At 55.8% G+C, this 24,140-nt stretch overlaps 1 protein-coding gene across 5 annotated transcripts; it reads right to left on the bottom strand.

The window, feature by feature from the left end:
* Positions 1–12,615: 12,615 nt before the first annotated feature.
* Positions 12,616–23,253, bottom strand: ASB9 (ankyrin repeat and SOCS box containing 9). Of its 5 annotated transcripts, none has more exons than XM_064152114.1 (8): positions 22,888–23,246; positions 20,826–20,905; positions 19,723–19,830; positions 18,546–18,696; positions 17,564–17,698; positions 16,522–16,713; positions 14,976–15,140; positions 12,616–13,951 (listed from the first exon to the last, which is right to left on the bottom strand). In XM_064152114.1, the coding sequence occupies exons 1-7, from the start codon at positions 22,979–22,981 to the stop codon at positions 15,016–15,018; spliced, it is 885 nt and encodes a 294-aa protein (XP_064008184.1). In that variant the 5' UTR covers positions 22,982–23,246; the 3' UTR covers positions 12,616–13,951; positions 14,976–15,015. The 5 variants fall into 5 exon arrangements, 4 of the variants coding, with proteins under 4 accessions (XP_064008184.1, XP_064008185.1, XP_064008186.1 ...); XR_010304202.1 differs by lacking the exon at positions 12,616–13,951 and adding an exon at positions 16,354–16,486 and having other exon boundaries at positions 15,054–15,140; positions 16,608–16,713; positions 22,888–23,248; XM_064152115.1 differs by lacking the exon at positions 17,564–17,698 and having other exon boundaries at positions 22,888–23,248.
* Between the last annotated feature and the right edge of the window lie 887 nt (positions 23,254–24,140).

Below are 24,140 nucleotides of genomic sequence, written 5' to 3'. Positions count from 1 at the left end.
TTTGAGGAGCAGCCCACGAGGAAGAGCTCCATCAGTGTGCAGTAATTAGCATCATGACACCCTCAGAACTTCCTTCCTCTTCCTATTTGCAGTTCCTTGCAGATAAAGAAATTGATTTGCTTTCACAGCCAAGCCATGCAGGCTTGAGCAGAATGATGTCGGGTTAGGTGCTGAAACCTCCCCAGTGCACACGGAGCCAACAGCAAACCTCCTGCCAGCCACCCTTGACAGAGGCTGAGCCACCCTTGTCAGGGCAGGGCCTGAGCCACCCTGGCTGCTAACTGTACTCTGAGGAGTGGAGAACTTCACAGTTACCTGCTGCTCCTGCCCTGGCTTGGATGTTGTTCTGTGCACTCAAACAGGCTCCGTTATTATCTCTGCTTTTGTCTCAACTGGTTTGCAATGGAAAAGAAGAGTTTCAGGGAAAGAATGTTCACTTTTGCTATGGAAATCTATAAGGGCTACAGCAGTGCCTTTGGCAGGATGTCTGTGGACTGGGCCTTTGGGATGGTGAAGCAGAACCTTCATGACTTCGTGAAGGATGTGTTCTGAATGCTGCTCTCACTGCTCCTGAACCACAGCAAAAAGCCACCCAGGCTCCCTCGCAGCTTCTGTGCAAGTAAAGACTGGAAAATCAGCTCAGTTCCCTAAAGCTAACTCCGGGCTTGTGGCCAAAAGGTAACAAGTAGTGAAGTCCTCACAGCTTGAGGAGCAGCTAAAGGCAACAGCTGTCTCTTCAGCTGGTGCAGACAGGGAGGGCAGGCTGGAGTCTGACGGGCGAGCTCTGCAGCCTGCTGTCGTTCCCTGGCTGCTTGGTGTGCTGAAATGATCTGCTTCAAGTAGCTAAACAGCAGACACTAAGGGTCAGAAGCTTCATCAGCACTCAACTAATTCTTAATTGCTCCAGTCAATTGCAGTTGCTCATGTGTGCAGTCATCTGCCCAGCTCTGAGCTACCAAAGCAAACTGTGACTGGCATTTGCAGCAGCCTTGCTGTGCAGCCCAGGCAGGCACCTCTAGACCACTGCACTGTGTGCAAAATGACATCACAGACTGAGCGTAGCTCAAAGGCATGAACACAGACTTTGCACTCTGTGCTTCTTCCATACTTGCCCTGCATCTCTGATGCATCAGGTTCTTCACTGCAACAACAGCTTTAAGGAGGTGTCACTGCCAGCAGCTCCGGGACGGAGAGCTGCAGAACAATGGACTGGTTCATGCAGGAGGGAGAAAAACATCTCTCTCCACACCAGTTCTAGGTCTAAGCCTTCTGAGGAATACAGAAGAAGGGAAATGTTGCTCCTTTTTCTCTGCTGGCTGAGGGAGCCAAACACCAAACAGCTCCTCAGTTCTACAGCTCTTGTCCCCAGTTTTACCACCTGTATGCCTTGTAAAGGCTTTGTTGGAGAATCCTGGAGGGATCTCCAAAGGACATCCAGTCCAACTCCCCTGCAGCCAGCAGGGACATCCTCCACTAGGGCAAGTTGCTCAGAGCCCCAAACAATGTGGCCTGGAATGGTGCCCGGGATGGGGCTCCTAGGACCTGTGTGAGCAGCATGTGCCAGACCTGCTGCTGAGGTTCTTTTCACATCATCAATAGAAACAATTGTTTGAAAGGTCCTTGAAAAAGATACAACATTGAAAAGGTTTAGAAGACACAGCAATAATCTTCCCCTCGCTTGCCAGAGCTGCCAGCCCTCACACCTGTGGGGTTCTGGTTCCGGCACGGCCGTTCCTGCTGCTGCCCATGGGGCAAACTTCCCGGGCTGATGGCTGTGTCTGGCAGGGGGGGCTGCGGCACTGCTGCCTCCACCACAGCCAGCTGGGCAAATCCACTTCCACCACACTGGAACCAAGAGTGACTGGAGAAGCTTGGGCTGTGCAGCCCAGTGCTGCTGAATGCTTCAGTCATAGAGAGGAGGGGGGTCTTTGAAATGGTAATTCCTGGGTCCTGCTTCCCTGGAAGTCATTCCTTAGAGCTGAAGTCGATGGCAACAAGATAGGAGACTCTTGGTGGAGAAGACCTGTCCCCAGTAACCATCCTGGGTTCAGTTCAATCCTGCACACTTAGGGTGGATGCAGGTTAGTTGGAGCTCAAATATGGCATTAGTTTCTGCTTCAGAGGGACTCCTGCAATTCACTTTAATCAGGATCCATACCAATATATATAAGTGTGTGTTTGTGTGAGCACAGGCTGAGGGAGATGGGGGGGTGCAGCCTGCAGAGCAGAAGGCTCCAGGGGCACCTCAGAGCTGCTGCCAAGAGCTGAAGGCAGCCTGCAGGAAGGCTGCAGAGGGACTTGTGCTGAGGGGGTCTGCAGGCAGGCCAAGGGCAATGGTTTGGAGGTGAGGCAGAGCAGGGGGAGAGTGGAGCTGAGGGAGAAGCTGTTGAGTGTGAGGGTGCTGAGAGCCTGGCCCAGGCTGCCCAGGGAGGCTGTGGCTGCCTCCTTGCTGGGGGTGTTCTGGGCCAGGCTGGCTGAGGCCCTGAGCAGCTGAGTGTGGCTGAGAGGTGTCCCTGGGCACAGTGGGGAGCTTGGAGCAGCTGAGCTCTGAGCTGCCTGCCAGCCTGAGCCACTCTGTGATGCCTATGATTCTATTATTCTATGTTTAAGGTAAAAAGTTTAAAAACTCACTTTCAGAAGCCCCACTCCACCAAACCCAAGCCTTGGCACTCTGCAGAGCACAGGGGACTTCACCCCAGGCTATTAAAGAGGCAGTGAACATCCAGAGCCATGCCAGGACTTGGCTGCTGTCATTATCTCTGTCTGACAGTGATGGAGAGACTGTGCCTGGGTATCATTAGAGCTTCAAATATGTCACCTAATTTAAAGGAAGGAAACATCACCCATTTAATTGCCTTGGTGAGCAGCAGCTGCCATGACAGCCAGACCCTGGGCAGAGGTGGCATAATTTGAGTCTCTTCTATATGTGCTTCATGTCAACATCTCTATAACGGAGCTGAAGGCAGGAGTCAGGGAGCAGGGAATAGAAGCAGCCTCCTGGCACACAGCAGGAAGATGTAACTGCTATGGAAACAAGAGCAGCTCAGCAGAAGGAGAACTTGCTGGAGAGGCTTCTACAAGGTGCTTGACATTTTACAGATGTTTGGGGAAAAGCAGAGTGAAAACCACTGAAGTGTTACCACATCTTCTGCTTTCTTCTGCTGACAGCCTGGGCAGGGAGTGCTTTGCACACAGTAAATGACCTTGGCTCTGGGTTCTGGGGCTTGTTTTGTGGAGCACGACCCAGGCCTGGGTCCTAGCCCTCATATCTCCAGAAGCATGAATGAGGGCAGCCTTCAGGCTGCTCTGCTGCCAGCTGCCAGCCCCAGCTGCCTCAGCCTGGCCTCACAGGAGATGTTCCCTGCCTGCAGAGCTCTGTGCCCCTTCTGGACTGGGCTCTCTCCACCACTGCCCTCAGCTCCTTCTTGAGCTGAGGGTCTCAGAGCTGGACACAAGATTCCAGCTGTGGCCTCAGCAGGGCAGAGCAAGGGGCAGGAGAACCAATCTGTACCTGCTCACCACAGCCCTTCTAGCCCAGCCCAGGATGAACATTGCTGGCTCATGGGCATCCTTCTGCCCACCAACCCCCCAGGTCCCTTCCCCTGTGCTGCTCTCCAACAACTCAGTCCCCAGCCTGTACAGATCCATGAGGTTGTTCTTTCCCTGTGCCAGGCTCTACCCTTGGCCTTGGGATTCCATTCACTCTCTCCTGGCCCAGCTCTCACAGGCTCCCTACCAGACTACCTTGGTTGCTTTGGCTCACCTAAACCCCATATTTATAGGACTTACACTCAGAGCTGCACAACACAGGAGGTCCAGCAAGGCTTGGTGGGTGGAAATCTGTGTAATAGCTGTAAGCAGAGCTGCATTCCCACTCTGGAGGCTGCTGTCTGCTTGCCTGGCAAGGTGTTCTTCACAGAGCTGTGAACATCACGAGCAGCAGTGTTCCTGTACTGGCAAACAGAGCCATGAATGAGCTCTGTGTGAGGTTGTAAGCACATCTGGTGTGGAAACTACTTCTTGGAAGAGAAGGCTCCACCTGGGCATGGATTAAAAGTTAATTCCAGTGATGCTAAAACCACCCACGTGAAAATGGTTTTGGAAACAGGCTGCAGCTAGCAGGGCAAGAAAGGGGATTGTGCCCCTTGGCTCTGCTCTGCTCAGACCTCACCTCCACTCCCGCCTCCAGTGCTGCTGTCCCCAGCAGAAGGAGGACACAGAGCTGCTGGAGGGAGGCCAGAGGAGGATAACAAGGATGCTGCCAGGGCTGGAGCAGCTCTGCTGTGAGCACAGGCTGAGGGAACTGAGGGGGTGCAGCCTGCAGAGGAGAAGGCTCCAGGGGCAGCTCAGAGCTGCTGCCAAGAGCTGAAGGCAGCCTGCAGGAAGGCTGCAGAGGGACTTGTGCTGAGGGGGGCTGCAGGCAGGCCAAGGGGGAATTCGAGTCACAGCAGCTGCTTATGGGGGTATGTTTCAAGCTGAAAGGCAGGAGGTGGTACAGACGATGCCATTGGAATGGCACAGTCCTTGATAGGGCTTTGTGTCTTGGCAAAATAGATTCCTTTGGGGCCAGCTCCAAATAGAACCAAAGTTGTGCCCTTCCTTCATCCACCCCACCCCTTGCAGAGCAGCAGATGAACTGTGACGGTCCTGGCTCCCTGCCGGGTGAAGGATGGACAGCTCCAGGGAGAACAGCAAAGCTGCGCTGGGATAATGTGATGTGGATGAGAAGAAAGAGGAAAAGAGGGGAAGAATCTGCAGCGTGCAATGTTTTATGTTCTTCAATCTGGACTCTTGAGCAATAGCTGCAAAAGCAGGAGGTAGCTGCTTAAAGACCTGCAGTAATTTAAAGTTCTACACCTATGAGATTTGATTCAGGCTTAAACTGAAAGTGTTCTGTAACCAGGGTGAATTACTGAGCTTTAAACTAAGGGACAGTTGAATACAGACAGAAATTCTCCCTGATAGCTCTTGAATTGAAACCAGAGGCAAAATGCTGCTTTTTAAAGCCTGCATAGCTTGATCTGCAGCTTTCAGCTGGGCAGGCTCCAGGGAAATGAGAACCTCTCTGTCTGATGGAGCAGGGAATTCAGCTAAGGAGAAGATCCCTGAGCAGGTACAAATCAGCATAGAGCCTCTGAGTATCACCACCTCCAGACCTAACTCACAATATCTCATCTATAAATACTGCTTGGAGCAGCTTTTAGATCACAGACCCCCAGAATGGCTCAGGTTGGAGGGGGCCTCGGAGCTCATCTCCTCCAACCTCCCCACTATGGGCAGGGCCACCTCTCAACTGCACTCATCCAGCCTGGCCTGGACACCCCCAGGCAGGAGGCATCCACAGCCTCCCTGGCCTCAGCCTTCTCCTTGCCATCTCTCCAGCAGTGAGTCAGCCAAGCTCTGCTGCAGCCTGGGCTCCTGGCACCACCTGCACACTGGGTGAGGTTTATCACAAGGAAACCCAGACAGGTGAGCAGTCAGCTGGGCTTGTTCTCAGCCCAGGTGCACCTGAAACTTCCAGCTTACAACATGGGCTTGGGACTAAGACTTCTGTCCTAGATTTTTAACCCCCCAAACTGCCACAGGCACAGCCTGTAGAAACGCAGCCCCTTTCTGTCCTGTTTGCAGATGGTTCAAGGGAACTAGGGAGAGCTAAGCACAAAACTAAATACCTAAATATCAAAAAGATTGGCTGAGGCTTGTCCTTTATTCATTTCTTTGACTTTATAAGCCACTTGCAGTAAAAGAAGAATCAATTCTCCTTTATCATGAAAACCAATTCCACACAAGACAGAGAGGTGTACAAAAAGAGCCAGGAAAGCTATCAGAGCAAATTCCCCAGCAGACAGCTGCAGGTGATGGGAAGGTGACAGGAGTTTAGGAGAGAGCCAAGACTGATGTCTAAATAACATCTCACACCAAACCATTGGTTCTCTTCCTTTGCAGAGCAGCAAGCCCAAAGAGGAGTGCAGTCACTGGACTCCAGAAAGCAACCACACCAAGTTCTGCTCAACTTCCTTGCAAGCTGGCCCAGCAGCACTCCAGGGGACACCAGCAGAAGAGGGTTCAGAGCTGTTTGCACAGACACACTTGGCAGATGCTTGTGGCACTGAACTGGGCTCACAGGATGAAACACAAACCACTCTTCTCAAACTGTGAGAGTGCTTTGGGCATGATCTCAGTGGTGCCCAGCGACAGGGCAAGGAACAGTGGGCACAAACTAGGACACAGGAGGTTCCACCTAAACATAGCTAAAGACTCCTTTATTTTGAGGGTGCCAGAGCCCTGGAGCAGGCTGCCCAGAGAGGCTGTGGATCTTCCTTCTCTGGAGACATTCCAACCTCTTGCACACTTTGCTGTGCAATCAGACCTGGGTGGATCTGCTCTGTCAGGGGGGCTGTGCTGGGTGATCTCCAGAGGTGCCTTCTGACCCCTACCACTCAGTGATTCTGTGTGACCTTATCCCGAAGAGCAGGGCTCGAGTTTCAAGTGCTGTGATCAGCGTGTTCCCATGTGTGAGAGAAGAGGCAAAGCAGAGTTCTGTCCCTTTGCCAGTGACGAGTTGTGTCCACAGTTAGTGCTCCAGTTCCCCTCCCTCAATTATGCAGCATCATTCCTTATGCAATGGTCCCCAGCTCCCGGGGTCAGCCTGGCACTGGAGAGCACTAATTTGGCGTGTCAGGTAGTGGGCACTGGCTGCTGCAGAGCAGTGACTCCAGGAATGGCCTCCTCAGGAGATGCGGGGGATGCGCACAGCGTTTGCCACGAGGCAGCGCTGGTGGTGGCTGCGCTGGCTGCGCGGGGGGGCCACATGCGCAGGTGGGGCAGCACTTTCCAGGGAGAGCCTTTGCTGCACTCGGTCCTTCTGCTGAGTTAGAGACCTGGATTTTATGGACCGGATGAGCTTGGAGGTCTCCTCCAACCTGGTTCATTCTGCGATGAGTCTGTGAAGGGATGGGCGCAGACAGGCAGCAGCAGTGCTCTGTGCTGCCGCTGGCAGGCAAAGCTTCAGCCTCGGCTGGTATTTTTCCACTAAGACTCCTGAACTGGGCCAGTTCCGTTTGCTGAGCAGGCCACCAGAAAGCGATCCCTCCTGAAGTGCCCTGCTCCGCCCGCTGCGCTAGCAGCGGCCGCACGGGCAGGTGCGCACAAGGCTGCGGCAGGACGCCCGCTCCTGGCGCTCAGCCTGCCCCCTCCTGGCACTCAGCCTGCCCCACGACAGCCTCTGCGCAGCCCTGGCAGCTGCCCAGGCCACTGCACGGGGGAGGGGGGTGCGGCATGGCTCAAAAAATCCATGCTTAGAACTGGAAGGCTCTGGGGTGCAGCCCAGGTGAGGCGTTTGGCCAGAGTGGCTTCTGGTCCAGAGCCACTTTGGCCTGGCCAATAAGTGAACCTTGTCGCTAAAACCTAGGCAGTTACAGTCCCCTTGCCTGCCTTTCCTTTTGAGAAGGCTGCAGAGATGCAGCCCACAGGAGGAGGAAAGAGTCCCACTCGGGAGCGCCATGGGCAGAGACCAGACCTGCACACCGGCACATGGAAAAGCTGCAAGGAGCAGGAGCTGCCTTGGGGTGGAGAAATCCTGCTCCTGTCTGCTCTGGGCTTTGTTTGAAAGGTGAGGAATGCTCCAGGCCCTGGAATGGAACTGCATTAGAAGCAGCCTTAGAATCACAGAACCAGGCAGGCTGGCAGAGAGCTCCAAGCTCCCCCAGCGCAACCTAGCACCCAGCCCTGCCCAACCAACCAGACCATGGCACTCAGTGCCCCAGCCAGGCTTGGCTGCAACACCTCCAGCCACGGCCACTCCACCACCTCCCTGGGCAGCCCATTCCAGTGCCAATCACTCTCTCTGACAACAACTTCCTCCTAACATCCAGCCTAGACCTGCCCTGGCACAGCTTCAGGCTGTGTCCCCTTCTTCTGCTGCTGGTTGCCTGGCAGCAGAGCCCAACCCCACCTGGCTACAGCCTCCCTGCAGGCAGCTGCAGGCAGCAGTGAGCTCTGCCCTGAGCCTCCTCTGCTGCAGGCTGCACCCCCCCAGCTCCCTCAGCCTCTCCTCACAGGGCTGTGCTCCAGGCTCCTCCCCAGCCTTGCTGCCCTGCTCCAAACACCTTCCAGCACCTCAACATCTCTCTGCAATGGAGGAGCACAGAACTGGACACAGCACTCCAGGGGTGGCCTGAGCAGTGCTGAGCACAGGGGTGGGCAGAAGAACCTCCCTTGTCCTGCTGCCCACACTGCTCCTGAGCCAGCCCAGGATGCCATTGGCTCTGCTGCCCACCGGGGCAAAACCCTTGCTCAGTTGTAACAGCTGCAGTGCTCCAACACTGGTTAAAGTAACTAAACCTTGGATCATACTCATGGGAGAACAGAAACCTGCTGCATGCAGACTGCCCAGAGAGCTCAGGCTTTGCTGGAGCAAGCCTGGCCCTTGGCTGCTCCTAGGATGCAACATGTTCCTCTCCCTTTTCCCTCCAGAATCTGGCATCATCCATGTGCCTCTACCAAAAACCAGCACCAGAGGCATGGCAAACCCTTCCTGTCTAGCATAATTCTCTCATCACTAAAGCCCATCCCTGTCATCATTCAGCCAAAGGTCAGAAAAGAAATGAGCTCCCCAGGACTTCAGTGGCTGCAGGCAGAACAAACCTGCTCTGTTCAAGCAGTGCTGTTGGTCACAGTGGCAGAGGAGCTAAACCAAGACTCATTTGCAGCCTTCTCTTCCAGCCCTGAATTCAGCTGTTGTCAAGGGAAGTCTTGAAAATTCGTGGAAGTGCTTTAGCTTTCATGAAACTTACAAAGGCTCCCTAAAAGTCCTGTTAAGAACTGTAACATCTAATGTGATTAAAGGCAGTTTGATGCAGCCATCTAACAGTGATGGTGTTAAAATATCTGCAAGCCATTACCACTTCTGAAGGGATATTGCACTTTAAATTGGAGTGAGATGAGGTCTGCAGAGAAATCATTTCAGTAGCAGGCTCAGGGACTGGTATTTTCCCCCACCCTACTCCAGAAGCCTATAAATAGTCTCTGTTCTTTAGTATGCAATGAATCTTTACTGCATCACAACACTCTCTAATCAACTCAGGCTGCCTGCTTCAAGTCTCTGGCTTGCTTTCCAGTGCTTTAATCCAGACCAGTCCTTTAAAACAACTTCAAACGTTGCAAATTTCCTACTTGGTGTTGGTTTAGGGAAGTCTGGGGTTTGGCCTTCCCCATTCCTCAGTCACAGTGTGGAAGAGTTTCCTTGCTTGAGACCCGAGAAAGGAGGTGGAAAGGTGTTTAATTATGTCTGCCTGAGACTCTGCTGACAACATCATCCTTGCACAGGAGAATTGATTTTGAGGCTCATCTGTACTGTGAGCTCACAGTCCATGGACATTAAACAGTGCTACAGAGGTAAGCAAGGCCAGGAGGAGAGGAAACACTGGAAAGGTTGGATCCAAGGCTCAGGAAATCCAAATGAGAGCCTGATGCTGAGTCCTGGTCTGAATCAGGCACAGCCCTGACCTGAACAGGATGACAGAGTGGAAGGGACCTCTGGAAGTGAGCTGGTCAAGCAGAGCTCAACTTCATTGCCCAGGACCATGCCCAGACAGCTTTTTAAATCTCCAGAGCCTCCCTGAGCAGCCTGTGCCAAGGTTCTGTCACCCACACGGTGAGGAACACTCTGCCCACTGCACACAGGAGGCTGCTGGCTGCATTTGCTGCTGTAAGGACAGCTGCTAAGTGGTGTTTAGCCTGGGCTTGGAGCTCCTGGGAGCATGCTCCTGCCAGCCTGCTGAGGATGCACTTTGCCCCGTCCTGCAGGGCACTGGCCCTGCTGTCCATCCCTGGTGTACCCTGACAGTGATCTGCCTCGAGGCCAGCTCCATGATGCTAGTCACAAAACTCCAGGCCAAGCAGCTCAGCTGCCTGCCCATCTGTCTGCCAGTGAACAGCTTGCCTAGGCACTTCCAAAAGCCTTGTGAGGCTGAGATCAACACCCACAACTCTCCTCTCACCCAGAGCCAGGGGTCCTGTTCAGACAGGCTGCCAGCCTGGCCAGGCAAGGCTTGCTCTGCCTGAATCCATGCTGACTGCTTCAGCTTCTTGTCCCTCGTGAGCTGTCTCCAGAGAGCTGCTAGCACCTGGAAACTGAATGCTGGAAGTGAGGGCTCCATTGTCTTCCTTCTGCCCTTTAGGGGCAGAAGAATTTCCTTTCAGGTGCTTTTCCTGCCTGTGATGTGCTGCCCACTGGAGAAAGAGCAGCCAGCACCACTCCTCTGTGCTCTCTCCTGTCTCTCCTGCTGCTGTGTGGTCAGCAACTCACCCGTTAAAGTCAGGCCAAGGCTTGTGAAGTAGGAGAGTGAAGATGGCTGCAGGAAGAGACTGGATGGGGAAAGATGAATCAGAGAATGCTTGGAAGGAAATCAGAACTGGAACTGGGAGCATAGGGGGACCAGAGCAAGATGGAAAACCTAGAGAGGGGAAGATTGAGTGTGTGTGGAGATGGAGTCTGCATGTAGCAAAGGTGAGGACAGATGAGAGATTGCTGAGCAAGAAGGATTAAATCAGGGATGAGTTTGGAGATGGGATTGAAGAATTGGGGCTCTAGGACATGCTAGATCACTGGGGAGGAAACCCTGAGCCACAGCAACAGTGAAAAACACAGAATCATAGAATTGTTTGGGATGGAGAAGACCTGTGAGATGGTTGAGTTCAACCAGGGACCCAACAGCACCATGGCCACTGCGCCATGTCCCCAGGTGCCATGGCCACACGTATGTGCTTTGGGCACAGAGCTCAAACTCCTGTGCATAGCAACATTAACCAGCAAGGCTCCCAGGGTTCACCTTCCAGGGAGAGGGAAGGTTGGGCAGGAGGATGCATCACACTGTGCTGACCACCCCACGAGGCTCTTCCTTCCCCATGAAGCTGTAAGAGGCTTCTCCTGCCCTTGTTCCTCCAGCTGCGTGTGCTGCCTTGTGCTCACTCCTCCCTGGGAGCAGCACCACACGCAGTGCTGTGCCAGCGGAGCAGCCAAACTGCTCTGGCTCCTTCCCCAACACCCTGGCACCGTCTCCTTGCCAACCACCAACTGCAGCAATCAGCTTACAAGAACTTGGGGCTGAGACAGGTGAGGCCTCCCGTGAGTCCCCAGCAGCCTTCCTTCCCTCTCCGGCCCAGGCAGATTGGTGCAGCATGGCACCTGAGTGGCTTTGGTGACCTGGATGCCAAGCAAAGGAGTGTAGCTCTGTGTTCCAGGGTACCCCAGCTTCCTTTTTTATCCCCTCCCCCCCCCCCCCCGCGGGTTTGAATGGGAGAAGGCATGAAAACTGCTACCCCCCCCCGCCCTGCAGGCTTGAAGGGGAACAGCAGGGGGCGCCGCTGCGCACCTGTGCGGCTGGAGCTGGGCTCCGCGCCCGGCGCAGCAGCTCCGCGGACCCTCGGTCTGAAAAGCATGCAGGGAGCAAGGGAGAAGGGAAGGGGCTCCTGCCTTGGGAGTCTCCCGTCTTGAGAGGCCCCGACTTGAGAGCGCTCCTGCCAGAGTGCCGGCAGGACAGGCTCTGCCTGACTGCGCTGTCCCTCTTGTGGACGGCTCCTACCTGTTTGCACGGCCCCCTTCAGGTGCTGGGAGCCTCCTCTGCTCCAGCCTGCACAGCCCCAACTCTTTCAGGCTGTGCTCACAGCAGAGCTGCTGCAGCCTCTCAGCATCCTCCTGGCCCTGCTCTGGACACTCTCCAGCATCTCCACATCCCTCTTGTCCCAGGGGCTCCAGAGCTGGATGCAGGACTCCAGGTGGGGTCTCAGCAGAGCAGAGCAGAGAGGGAGAATCCCCTCCCTGGCCCTGCTGGCCACACTGCTGCTGCTGCAGCCCAGGCTCTGCTTGGCTTTCTGGGCTGCAAGTGCACACTGCTGGCTCCTGCTCAGCTTCTCCTCCAGCAGCACCCCCAAGTCCCTCTCCTCAGGGCTGCTCTCCAGACACTCCCTGCCCAGCCTGCATTGGTGCTTGGCATTGCCTCCACCCAGCTGCAGGACCTTGCCCTTGGTCTTGTTGGACCTCCTGAGCTTGGCTTGTGCCCACCTCTGCAGCCTGCCCAGGTCCCTCTGGATGGATCCTGCCCTCCAGCCTGGCTGCTGCACCACACAGCTTGGTGTGGGCAGCAAACTTGCTGAGGCTGCACTCAGTGCCTCTGCCCATGGCACCCACAGAGATGCTGAAGAACATCTGGGTCTGGATGCAGAAGTTCCTCTCAGCCAAGACAGAATTCTCACCATTTTCGCCTTCTGGACTCTTCCAAAAGTGCTTCCCAACCCCCTCGGCAGCGTTCACATTAATGCCCAAGGCTTGTGCCACTTGAGAGATGCCAGTGCTGGAGGTCACATCTCATGAGGCTAAGCTAACAGAAACACCCCTGAATGAACCAGAGAATGCTGCAAACAAAGAGCTGGGAGTTCTTCCCCAGGAGCTCTTTGGAGATCCAGCAGCTGATACTTTACTGAACTCGTGCTGCCTGTGGGCACTCATAATAGCTCTCCAAAAAGTAATCCACACCAAAGCTTTCAGCTATAAAGCAGAAAGCTGCAGGAAATTAGGTTGATTTGGCTGTTAATGGAAAGAAGCAAAATCCTGCAGTAACTTAACTGCTTTATTTTTTATTATTCATTTTTAAGTGATTGAAAGAGATTAATAAAATGTAAGAGCCAGAACGAACTCGGTGCTGCTCTGAGCATGAAAGGGCACTGTGTGCTGACAGTAAATTCCTGCCATAACCATAAAGCAGAGTCTAATGAAATGGCTTCAGAGAAATGCAGCAATAAATACATGTAATGAGGCAGGCAGGCAGGGGAGCCAGGAGCAAGGTACTCCACAGACGTGAGTCAGTGAGTGCATTAGTGGGAGGAAGAACTCAACCTCAGAGAGAAAATGGGCTGAAGAGATTAAAAAATCAGAACAGAAGCCATTTGCACAGAATTCCACCAAGAACTCTTCATTCCCCCTGGTTATATTGGAATAGCTGCACTTTAATGGAAGTCTGAGGGGGCCAAAACGGTAGTTCAAGCACCAGGTTTTTACTCTCAGCTGAAGCAGCTTCAGAGCCTGATGTGTGCTGTGAAATGAGGTTGTTTGCTCCGGCCCCCATGCACGCAGACTGCAGGGCTGCAGAGGGCACAGCAGCCGCGGGAGGGCCATAGCTGGAGTTTAGTGGCAAAATGAGCACCAGTGGGGATGGGACCCACAGCAGGTGAGCCAGAACCTCTGCAGTGCTTAGAGCTCTGGCTGTGTTCCTGTGTGCCCTGCCCTGGGTGCTGCTGCTCTGGCAGGGGCATTGGGCTGGATGACCTCTGGGGGTCCCTCCCAGCCCCCGACATTGTGTGACTCTGAAAATAAACAGAATTGCTGCTGCTGTGTTCAGTCAGCACAAAGGAACTAAACTACCTGCAGCCAGCAGCCAGGCTGCCCCGCCGAGACTGCACTGCAACCGACACCAAATACCAGCAGCCAGGCAGCATTTGGCCCATCCTCCTCAACGTCCTGGGTGCAAAAGGCAGACTGGCAGCTCCCAGCCCAGCACTGCAGCAAACACCAGAGGAGTTTGTGCACCGCAGGCTGGCAGTGCCTGCACCCAGATGAGCACCAGAGCTCCATGTACCTCACTGCTGAGATGCCAAGGCAGCTTTTGCACACCAAGCCCACTCTTGCAGGAATCTCCACGGTGCAATGCAAAACCCAAGGATCTCCAAAAGCCTTGAGGTGCTTGGCCTGCCTCTCCAGTGCACAGGTGACACAGGGGTGTGGTTCTGCTCCCAGGTGATGCAGATGCACCAGAGCTGGAGAGGAGAGAGGACAGCAGCAGAAGAGCCTTGGCACCCCTCCTCCTGCATGTGCCAGGCAGTTGGTATCGCCAGGAGAGCTAGGGGAACAGAGTGGTCACAGCCACACTTTGGTTTGAGGCAGCAGCAGATGTTCCTGGGAGGCAAAGAGAAACACCCAGTGTTAAAGCCCAGCTGGAGGTGCTGTTTGTCCTCACAGCTCGGGGCAATGACAGCCACGTAGGTCATGCTGGACTGAGCCTGAGCTGGCAGCCCAGCAAGCAGCCTCGGACAGAGGTGATCATTTCCATGCTGCTGTGAATGCTATGAACAGAGGAGCTCCCCTCCAAGCAGAAAACTTCTCTCCCTCTCCAGTTCCCTTTCCTGGGGTGGGGAAAGAAGCTGTTGTTTTTCTGGTGCCCACTGAGAAATGCTTGGGAAACATCATCTGGGCAGGAAGGGGCAGCACTCAGAGCCTGTGACTGGCAGCCTGTTTGTGTCCTTGAAAGGTGACACAGCCCAAGGACACTCAGCTCTGACCTGTGGCTCCCTCAGGTCTCAAAGCACCAGGAACAAGTGACTGCAAGGGATGAGTCAAAATCTGCACTGTAGGGAGCTGCAAGCAGCAGCAACCCCTGGCTGCCACGTCAGGAAGGCACGTTTCAGATGCTGGCCTAACTGCTGGCTGGAGCTCATCCCTCTGCAGTGGGATATGCTTGCAAACTCTAACCTCTGCCAGAGGGACTCCTGCCTTTGCAGGGTCCTCATCTGGGCAGTGTGGGTACAGGCCTCACAGATGCCAGGAGCAGGCCTCACAGAGCAAGGGCAGCCACCCTGCATCTCCCTCCTGCACACACGAGCTGCTGCCAGTGCTGGGTGAGATGTGGCTGCCAGCCACGAGGCCCTGAAGCGGTCCAGGAGGATCAAGAGCTGTGCTTTCAAGTGCCCTCCTCATTTTCTAGCTTCTCTAAGCTAGAAGTTACTTTTCCAAGCTTCACCCTCCTGCCATGCAGAATTTTCCTTTCCAAGGGAAGGATTTGCTGGGGGGTGACAGCAGCAAGGCCTGCGTGAGCTGGTCAGTGCCATGCTTCTTGCACCCAGGGCTTCAGCAGAGAGCTGGAACTACTGTAAGTTAACAGACTGGCAGTGCCAGGGGCGAGGAAAGTCTTTGCTCAACCAACCTTGCTGTGCTCCGAGGCGCCACGTTTGAGCATGGAAGGCTTAGGCATGGAGCAGGAACTGCCTGAGCTCATCCGGGAGGAGCAGCGCAGCTATGTTCTGGTGCTGCTTGTGCCCAAAGCAGCTCCTGATGCACAGGCGGCACAGCTGCATCAAGGACAGAGGCCCTGCGGGGGGAGCCAGGCACAGCTTAGACAGGGGCTGCACCCCCTAGCTCTGCACCCCCCTCCTCCTGCAGCCCGTTTCATGCCCCAGAACACTCAGCAGTTCAAAGCCAGCCCTGCACCCACCGAAGGACATTGGCCTGCTGCACTGCAGCTCAAGCCTAGGACCTGAGAGGAGCTGTCACAAGGTGGGGGTGGTCTCTGCTCCCAGGTAACAAGTGAGAGGAACCAGAGAAAGGGCCTCAAGCCACACCAGAGGAGGCCTGGATTGGACACTAGGAATCATTTCTTCACCCAAAGGGTTCTCAGCACTGGAACAGGCTGCCTGGGGAAATGGGGGAGTCCCTCCAGCATCCCTGGAGTTACTTAAAAGTCTTGTAGGTGTGGTGCTGAGTGACAGGGTTTGGGCTTGGCAGTGCTGGGTTAATGGTTGGACTTAAAGATCATCAGTACCAACCCAAACTTCTATTACTACAAAGCTGCAATTAGCATCAGTAGCATCAACCTCTCCCTGCCCCCCGCACAGCTGTGACGCATTTTGTGTCACCTGCTGCTGCCCCATGCTGCTGCACACCAGCCCTGCTCTGCTGCTGGCCTGGCTTTGGCATTGGCTGCTCCTCTGGGCCGTTCTCCTCAGCAGCAGGCAGATGCTGAGTGCTACTCCTGACCATGACATCTGCAGCACAGTACCAACAGGGGCAGAGGGCTGTGGGGAGCTAGTGGGGAGCAGGTAAGAGGGACAAGGGGAGCAGGAGCCAGCATGGGCCTTGGGGGTGGATGCTGGGAGTGGGGAGGAGATAAGGAGAGACACTGCAGAAAGCAAAGGGGAGGTAAATGAGCAGGGAGGGGACACCTCTGGGAAGTGACTTTGGACAAGGGCTGGGAGTGACAGGACAAGAGGGAATGGACTGAAGCTTGAGGAGGGCAGATTGACACTGGAGACGAGAAAGAAATCCTTTAGAGTGAGGGTGGCGAGACACTGGCACAGGCTGTCCGGGGAGGCTGTGGATCACAGAATCACCAATGTGGTCTTTGATCTTTGATCATATTGGGTGATTCTGTACTCCACAACCCCCCTAGAGGTGTTGAAGGTCAGGTTGGATGAGACCCTGAGCACCCTGGGCTGGTGGGAGGTGTCCCTGCCCATGGCAGGGGGCTGGAACTGGATGAGCTTTAGGGTCCCTTCCAACCCAACCCATTCTGTGCCTCAGGATACCTGCAGACAGTGTCCCTGTGTCAGCAGCTGGAGGGAGGCTTCACCACGTTCAGCTTCACAGTGTCAGCAGCATGCTGCTATAGAATCTGGTTTTCAGCACTGTCCTCTTGTCTGTTTTTCCCCCTAACAAGCCCTGAGGGAACAAATCAAACAAGCTCTAAGGGGCACCTTCTTTCTGCAGGAGCAGTCTGCCCACAGGGCTGCTGGGAGGGACCAGCTCCATCGGCCTCTTGCTGTCAGCATTCTTCACCCACATGTCAGCTCCAAAGTCCAGTAGCAGTGTCACCAGCTCCACACTGCAGCTCCTGGCAGCTGCATGCAGAGGGGAGTCCAAGCCCTTGCCACTGTTCACATCTGCTCCTGGACACCAAGAAATGACAAGGGATCATGACAAAGAGCAATGACCTCCGAGCAGCCCCTTTCCATGTCCTGCACTGGCTGCTGTCTCTCTGGTGATCTGCAACTGCTGCAGCATTCACCTAGAATCATAGAACCAGCCAGGCTGGAAGAGAGCTCCAAGTTCATCCAGCCCAACCTATTCCCCAGCCCTATCCAGTCAACCAGACCATGGCACTCAGGTGGTGGAGTCGCTGTGCCTGGATGTGTTAAAGCAAGCCTGGATGGGGCACTTAGTGCCATGGCCTGGTTGACTGAGTAGGGCTGGGGGATAGGCTGGGCTGGGTGAGCTTGGAGCTCTCTGCCAGCCTTGTTGATTCTGTGGTTCTGTGATCCAGTTCCAATCTCCCCTCTGCCAGTTCAAAACCATTCCTCCCCATCCTGTCATAGCAAGATCTTGTCAATAGTCCCTCCCCAGCCCTCCTGTAGGTCCCTTAAAGCAAAGCTAACCAATCTCTTTTGTCAGGTGTTTGCTATTAAAGTCCTGAGAACGAATGCTTGGGGCTTTTTTAGGCTTTGTTTGCCAATCTCTGTTAGTTTTCAAGGAGTATCAGTCCCAAACTGTTTATCTGAAGTGCCCCAGTTGGCCCCTTTGCTGCTGTCCTTCAGGACACAATGCCCTGTTCTCCAGGTGGCACAAGCACCTCCAGTGCAGAGGGAAGAACAGGGAAAGGACATTTTCTCCTTCCCAGCTCAGCCACTTGCAGCCTCCCCGCTTCAACCCAGGGCTGCCCAGGGCAGAAACATCCCCTGGGCCCAGAGCCCAGAGAAGCCATGGCTGGAAGCTGGAGGACACAAAAGCTCCCAGCCTCACCTGCCTCGAGCAGTGTCCTTGCACACTGCACCTGCTGGCTCTGACAGGCCACGTAGAGAGGAGTGCCCAGGTGCGGGATGCTGCCGTCCATGTCCACCCCCTGCGAGCAGAGGAGCTGCACGCACTGCACGTGGCCTTGACAGGGAGGAAGGAAGGGTCAGCTCACAGGGAGGCTCTCTCCAAAGCCCCAGCAGAGCAGTGCCACTTGGCATAGCCTCGGCAGTGCCACTGCCACCCACCACAGCCTTCCCGCTCGGGAGAACAGGAGCTGCAGAGCAGCCAAAGCTCCTCCAGCTGCCACCAGCTGCAAGCCACACCCTGCCGTGTTCTGCACACCGCTGCTCAAGGCAGTCTGCTGACTCACTCAGGTGCCCACACTGCAGACACTGACTGGCACCTTTCAGATGTCATTATATGAATTCAGATGCCCCAAGAGCTGAGCTGAGCTGTCCTCAGTGAGCAACAGGGGCAAGATCTGCACCCTTCATGATGACAGCAACTAGGAAAGTGGTCCACAGACCCACACCAAGAGTACTGCAGAATCACTGTCAGGGTTTGGAAGTGACCACCACAGAGCATCAATTCAAACCCTATGCCAGAGCAGCAGCACCCAGGGCAGGGCACACAGGAACACAGCCAGGGGGGTTTGCAATGGCTGCAGAGAAGACACTCCACAGCCTCTCTGGGCAGCCTGCTCCAGGGCTCCAGCACCCTCACCATACAGCAGTGTCTCCTCATGCTCAGGTGGCACCTCCTGGGTTGCAGCCTCTACCTGTTGTGTCTTGTGCTGTCACTGGGCACCACCACACAGAGCCTGGCACCCGCACCTCAGATATAGATAGACATTGATAAGGTCCCTTCTCACCCTTCTCCACACTGCACAGCCCCTGGGCTAAGCATTTCTTCATTTTCTTTCTCTCTCCCTTCCACTTCAGCACCCTGCTGGTAGCAGGGAAAGGAATGCTGCTGTCTGTGGGCTCACCTCTCTTGGCAGCCTCATGGATGGGGGACGCCAAGTCACAGGGCGGGTGCAGGCTGGCTCCGTGCTGCAGCAATAAAGCCAAGCAAGCCACACTGCCACTGACACAGGCACTGAAGAGAGGAGTGTGCCAGTCAACAGTCACTGCATTCACCTGGAGGAGAACAGCACCATCACCTGGGGGGTCTTTGGTCTTCTCAGGCTTCCAAAGCAGATGAGAACTCTCCAGTTTCTCAAGAAGACAGAGCTCAACACTGCTGTTATTAACTGCTGGCATAAGCTGCCTCCCGCTTCGGGAGATTTCGGAGGGTTTATGACAAACCTCACTTAAGAAAACCTTTGGCAAAACTGCCCCTAGGTCTGTCCTCCTGCACAAGAATGGTTAATAAGTGCTGCTCCAGCATCTCTTGGGAGTCACCAAGAGCTGCAGAGAGCATCCAGCCCAAGCCCTGCCAGAGCAGCAGCACCCAGGGCAGGGCACACACAACACAGCCAGGGGGGTTGCAGTGGCTGCAGAGAAGGAGACTCCACAGCCTCTCTGGGCAGCCTGCTCCAGGCCTCTGCCACCCTCACAGACAAAAAGCTTCCCCTCCTCTTGCCCTGCCACCTCCTCTGCCCCAGCTTGCCCCCAGTGCCCCTTGTGCTGCCCTGGGCCAGCCCTGAGCAGAGCCTGCCTGTGTCCTGCCCACACTGCCCTGCACAGCTTGGGCACAGCACTGAGGGCAGCCCTCACTCCAATTTTGACACTAGCTGGACAAGCAGAGGCCACACACACCTCCATCTCCCCACTTCCCCTGCATCTTGTTCCCACTGCCTTCCCATTTCATCATTACCAATCTGGCTCTGCTGCAGGCTGCCTGTGGACAGCAGAAGCTAACATGTGCAGTGAACAAAATGCTCCTTGAAATGCTGCAGGGTTACAAACTCCCTGCCAGAGGAACCCCCCCATGCTTTTCCAGTACACAGCGAGCACATGGCAGCTTCCCCTGCAGAGCACTAAGAGCTCTTGCTTAAATCTGTGCTTTGGGGGCTGTGCAAGGAGTGCATTTTGTGACCTGTGTGCACCTGAAGCAGAGCTAAGCAGAGAGGGTAAGCAGCAGTGCTGTGCTGGCACAAAACAGTCCATCATTGAGCACTGAAGTGTGATACCACACCAGCAGCCTGCCCATCACCTACTCACCTGAGCACCATGTTTTATCAGGATGCTGGCACAGGCAGCGTGGCCACCCAGGCAGGCTCCATGGAGAGGAGACACCTGGTCTGCTGTCAGCAGATTAACAGCACTGCCCTGGGGAAGCAAGGGAAGAGGTCACTGCAGCCAACCAGCAAAAGCCACTCTAACACACAAACCTCACCCACCATCAGAGCTGCCTGGCAGTTACTCTTCTCAAGAGGTAAGCAGCAAAACCCAGGCTGGAGTGTTTTGGCTGGGCACTGGCACAGCACACCAGGGGTCATGAGTGCTACACACTGCTAAGGGGCACAGAGGACTGCCCAAGGGACAGAGCGGGCACCTTGCAAGGAACACAGCAGGATCTTATTTCTACTACACCATCAGCAGCACATGTAGGGGGGAAATAAGTCAATAAATAAAAGATAAAGATTCAAAGATAAAGCTCTACTGCTGCTAGAGTTGCTGACAGGGTGGTGACTGCCACCTTCCTACAGCACCGCTCCAGCCTCCGAGCCTGTGCCTGCTGCCCAGGACTGAATCCTGAGGCGCTTCTGCTCTTTGCAGCGAGGCAGCAAAGCAGAAACCACCAGTGTGACTATGCAGGGTCCTTTGTTTCTACAGCTCCTGGTGCTCCAGAGGGCTTGGCTGCAAACAAGTCCAATCTCCCTTCCCCTTCCATCAGCTCTGCAGGCTAAATCCAAGACTTCCAAAGCAGAGGAGCAGCGAGGCTCAGAAATTTCTTCTCCCTTCTGCAGTGGGAGCAGAGGTCCTGGTTGCCCTCAGGCTCTCAGACGCAGCTTCGGGTGTGGCTGAACTGAAGCCTCACCTGCCTGGAGCTGCCTGTGACCTAACCAGAGCTGCGGAAGGAACTCCCCAGACACGTGAAGACAGCAGCAGTCAGGGTCCCATTGTCTGCACTACCTAGGCCCTGCTAACCTCATGCACAGGGGTTGTGCAAGGGAAGGAACTGCTTGCAGGGCAACCTCAGCCTGTTCCATGCAGGCTTCACTCAATGTGACTGTCTCAGCACGGAGCTCAGCAGGGAGGCACAGGCTCCATACAACCACTGTAGAAACCCAGCGGAAGTCCTATCAGCTGCGGGGAAGTACCTGCTGGATGAGGTTCCTCAAGGCAAGCAGACGTCCATGAACAGAGGCATCGTGTACAGGAGACCAATCTGAAACAAAGTCTGTGGAGAGAGGCAGGGAGAGGACAAACATCTTCATGGACCCTTCCCTTCTTTCACCTGGGCTACCTCACCAGACTGCTCTTCTACTTTAATCCTGCAGCTGCCAACCTTTCCTTGGAGCTTTCCTGGGAGCAGCTGCTAGGAGGAACTGAGACAAAAGGACAGCTGCTCTCTGGAGTGTGGGGTGCTGAGCAGCTGCACTCCCCGCCAGGAGACAAGAACATCACCTCTGCCTCTGCCTTTGGACTGGCAGGGAGCTCCAAAAGGCATCCAGCCCAAGCCCTGCACTCAGCAGCAACATCCTCCGCTAGAGCAGGTTGCTCACAGCCTTGCCCAGCCTCACCTCCAACAGCCAGCCATGGGCACTCAGCTCCCTCCCTGGGCAACCTGTTGCAGGGTGGCAGCAGTCTCCTGCTGCACAACTTGTTCCTCACAGCCAAGCTCAGGCTGCTCTGCTCTCAGCTCAAACCATTGCCCTCCTCCTGTCCCTGCAGGCCTTTGCCAGCAGTCCCTCTGCAGCCTGCTTGCAGCCCCTGCAGCTCCTGGCAGGCTGCTCTACAGTCACAGCAGAGGGTATGTAGAAGATGCCATGCAGAAGACCTTTACAAGTGGTACTTTCCATGCTCTAAGTCTTCCCTCTCCAGCCTGAGGTGTGTGGCCTGAGCCAAGCCCATCCCTGCCTCAAGCAGCCTGCTGGCCGACTGGCAGGAGCAGGCAGAGAGGAGAACGGCTCCAACCCGGACTTCAAAGCACCAAAAGCCCTGTGTGCAGCAGTGTGGCATCTGGGCTCCCTTCCTGCCAGCCTCCATTTCACTGCAGCTCATCTCCAGTCTGAAACTGCTCCCACTCGTCCTGTCAGCATTGCCACACCTACGTAGCTCAGGATGGACACACAGGACGTGCCTGAGGAGAGGCAGGAGCCAACAGGCTGAGCATCTTCTCAGTCCAGTTCTAGGGTCTCCGTTTGCCGTTTGGTAGCAGTGGGAGCACCCTGAGCAGCCCAGGCAAGGAACGAGGGCAGAGTACACTCACATCAGCTCAACTGACCTTACTCACTCTGTACTCACCGTGTGCTGGAGTAAGTTCTCAGAAAGCAGAGCTGCAGGGATACACACCTGGCTGAACTGCTGTGTGGAGTGACTCTGCTTGTCTGGAGAGGAGACGAGAGGAGAGGAGAAAGGAGAGGGGAGAGGGAAAAGGAGAGGGGAGAGGGAAAAGGAGAGGGGAGAGGGAAAAGGAGAGGGGAGAGGGAAAAGGAGAGGGGAGAGGGAAAAGGAGAGGGGAGAGGGAAAAGGAGAGGGGAGAGGGAAAAGGAGAGGGGAGAGGGAAAAGGAGAGGGGAGAGGGAAAAGGAGAGGGGAGAGGGAAAAGGAGAGGGGAGAGGGAAAAGGAGAGGGGAGAGGGAAAAGGAGAGGGGAGAGGGAAAAGGAGAGGGGAGAGGGAAAAGGAGAGGGGAGAGGGAAAAGGAGAGGGGAGAGGAGAAAGGAGAGGGGAGAGGAGAAAGGAGAGGGGAGAGGAGAAAGGAGAGGGGAGAGGAGAAAGGAGAGGGGAGAGGAGAAAGGAGAGGGGAGAGGAGAAAGGAGAGGGGAGAGGAGAAAGGAGAGGGGAGAAAAGAAAGTCAACGAAGACAGCAAAAGTAGAAGAGGAAGTGAGGCAGCGCTGAGCCCGCAGCTGGCCCTTCTCTGCCAGACTTGCCACACTGCAGCCCGTCTCGGTGTGCTGCGGTCCCGGCGCTGCACTGCACCGCACCGCCTGTGGCGCAGAGCCCAGCACTCTTTTCTGGGACACACCAAAACGTCACCTACAGCTTAGCTCACTAAAGCCCTCCGGAAGCGAAGGGGCTGTGCCGCGGGCCTGCCCCGCAGCGCGCCGCTGCGGCGTGGCTCTGCCCGGCGCGGCTCTGCCCGGCGCGGCTCTGCCCGGCGCGGCTCTGCCCGGCGCTACCCTGGCAGCGGCTGGTGTGAGGCAGCAGCGGTCACTCACCCCTCATCGCGGGCTGTGCCAGGGACGTGGCAGAGAGCTGGCCCGCGGCTCCCTGCAGCTTGCCGGCGCTCGGGTTCGCTCCGGGCTCACCCATGTGGGATGCCTGCTCCGCGGCTGTGCCTTGTCGCCTCGCTCGTTCGTTCAGGTGCCACCCGAAACAGCCGGCCCCCGGCTCTGCCACTGGGCCATTACGCAGCGCCTGCGGCAGCCCGGGAAGCCCTCGCAGCCCTTCCCGGTGAAAGTCGAGCACCGGGGCTGCGATTTAAGCCACGGCTCCCGGGCCCGCCCCGGCCGACAGCCCGCAGCGCCGGGCCGAGGGCGTCCCTGATGTCACATCCTGCCCACGCCGCAGCCGAGCGCCGCCGCTGCCGCCGGGGAGGAGGCTCCGGGTCGGGCAGCCGCGCAGGCAGAGGGAGCCCGCGGAGCCAGCGCAGCCGCGGAGCCAGCGAGCCAACGGCGCCAGGGTAGCCCGCGGAGCTCCTTGCTGAGGGTGCTGCAGGCCAGGCTGGATGAGGCCTTTGAGCAGCTGAGTCTAGCTGAGAGGAGTCCCTGGGCATGATGAGGCTCCCCCAGCCTGTCCTCGCAGCAGAGGTGCTCCGTGTCGCTGTCGTCATGCGAGATGAGACATGCCTGAGGAAAACACAAGCGGTGTCCCCTGCAGCTGTTTCCTCAGCAGCATTCCCACGCACTGCTGCGACACCAGGCACAGGCACCGAGCACTCAGCAGGTGGCAGATGCTGAGATTAGGGCAAGAAGGCCCAGAGAGAGCTTCTGGTGAAAGCTCTTACCATCAGCACTTCTGAGCTCCCTTCTGATCTGGGAAGGCTCTGTCCCCTCCAAACTCTGATCCGAGGAACGATGTCCCAGGAGGAAGCAGGGGTGAGGTGATTCCTTGCTGGAAAGCTGATCCCAGCAACAAATGCAGGGCAACTTCTGCTTCCTAGCACAGCCCTGCCCAGGAGGCTGCCCAGAACGGAGATGCATTTCCCAGTTCACATCCCTCTGCCACTGAAATGCTGCCACTGGGCAGAGCAGCAGCAAATCCGCTCAGTATCAGTCCCGGGTCAATCCCACCAATTGCCTTAGCTCCTGGCTGCAGTGCAGGTTGGCAGCCCCCTCAGCCCGGCCCCTCTCTGGATAGCAGGGGGGACTCTGCCTGCCTCACGAGAAACAGAGCAGGGGAGCTGGCACTGAACCTGAGGCTGGCAGAGTGCTGCTGACATCACATTAATGAGGCACTTTTTTCGTAGCCT

The sequence above is a fragment of the Pogoniulus pusillus genome, chromosome 12 (assembly GCF_015220805.1).
Source record: "Pogoniulus pusillus isolate bPogPus1 chromosome 12, bPogPus1.pri, whole genome shotgun sequence".
Taxonomy (NCBI): domain Eukaryota; kingdom Metazoa; phylum Chordata; class Aves; order Piciformes; family Lybiidae; genus Pogoniulus; species Pogoniulus pusillus.
This window is presented reverse-complemented; position numbering and strand designations above follow the sequence as displayed.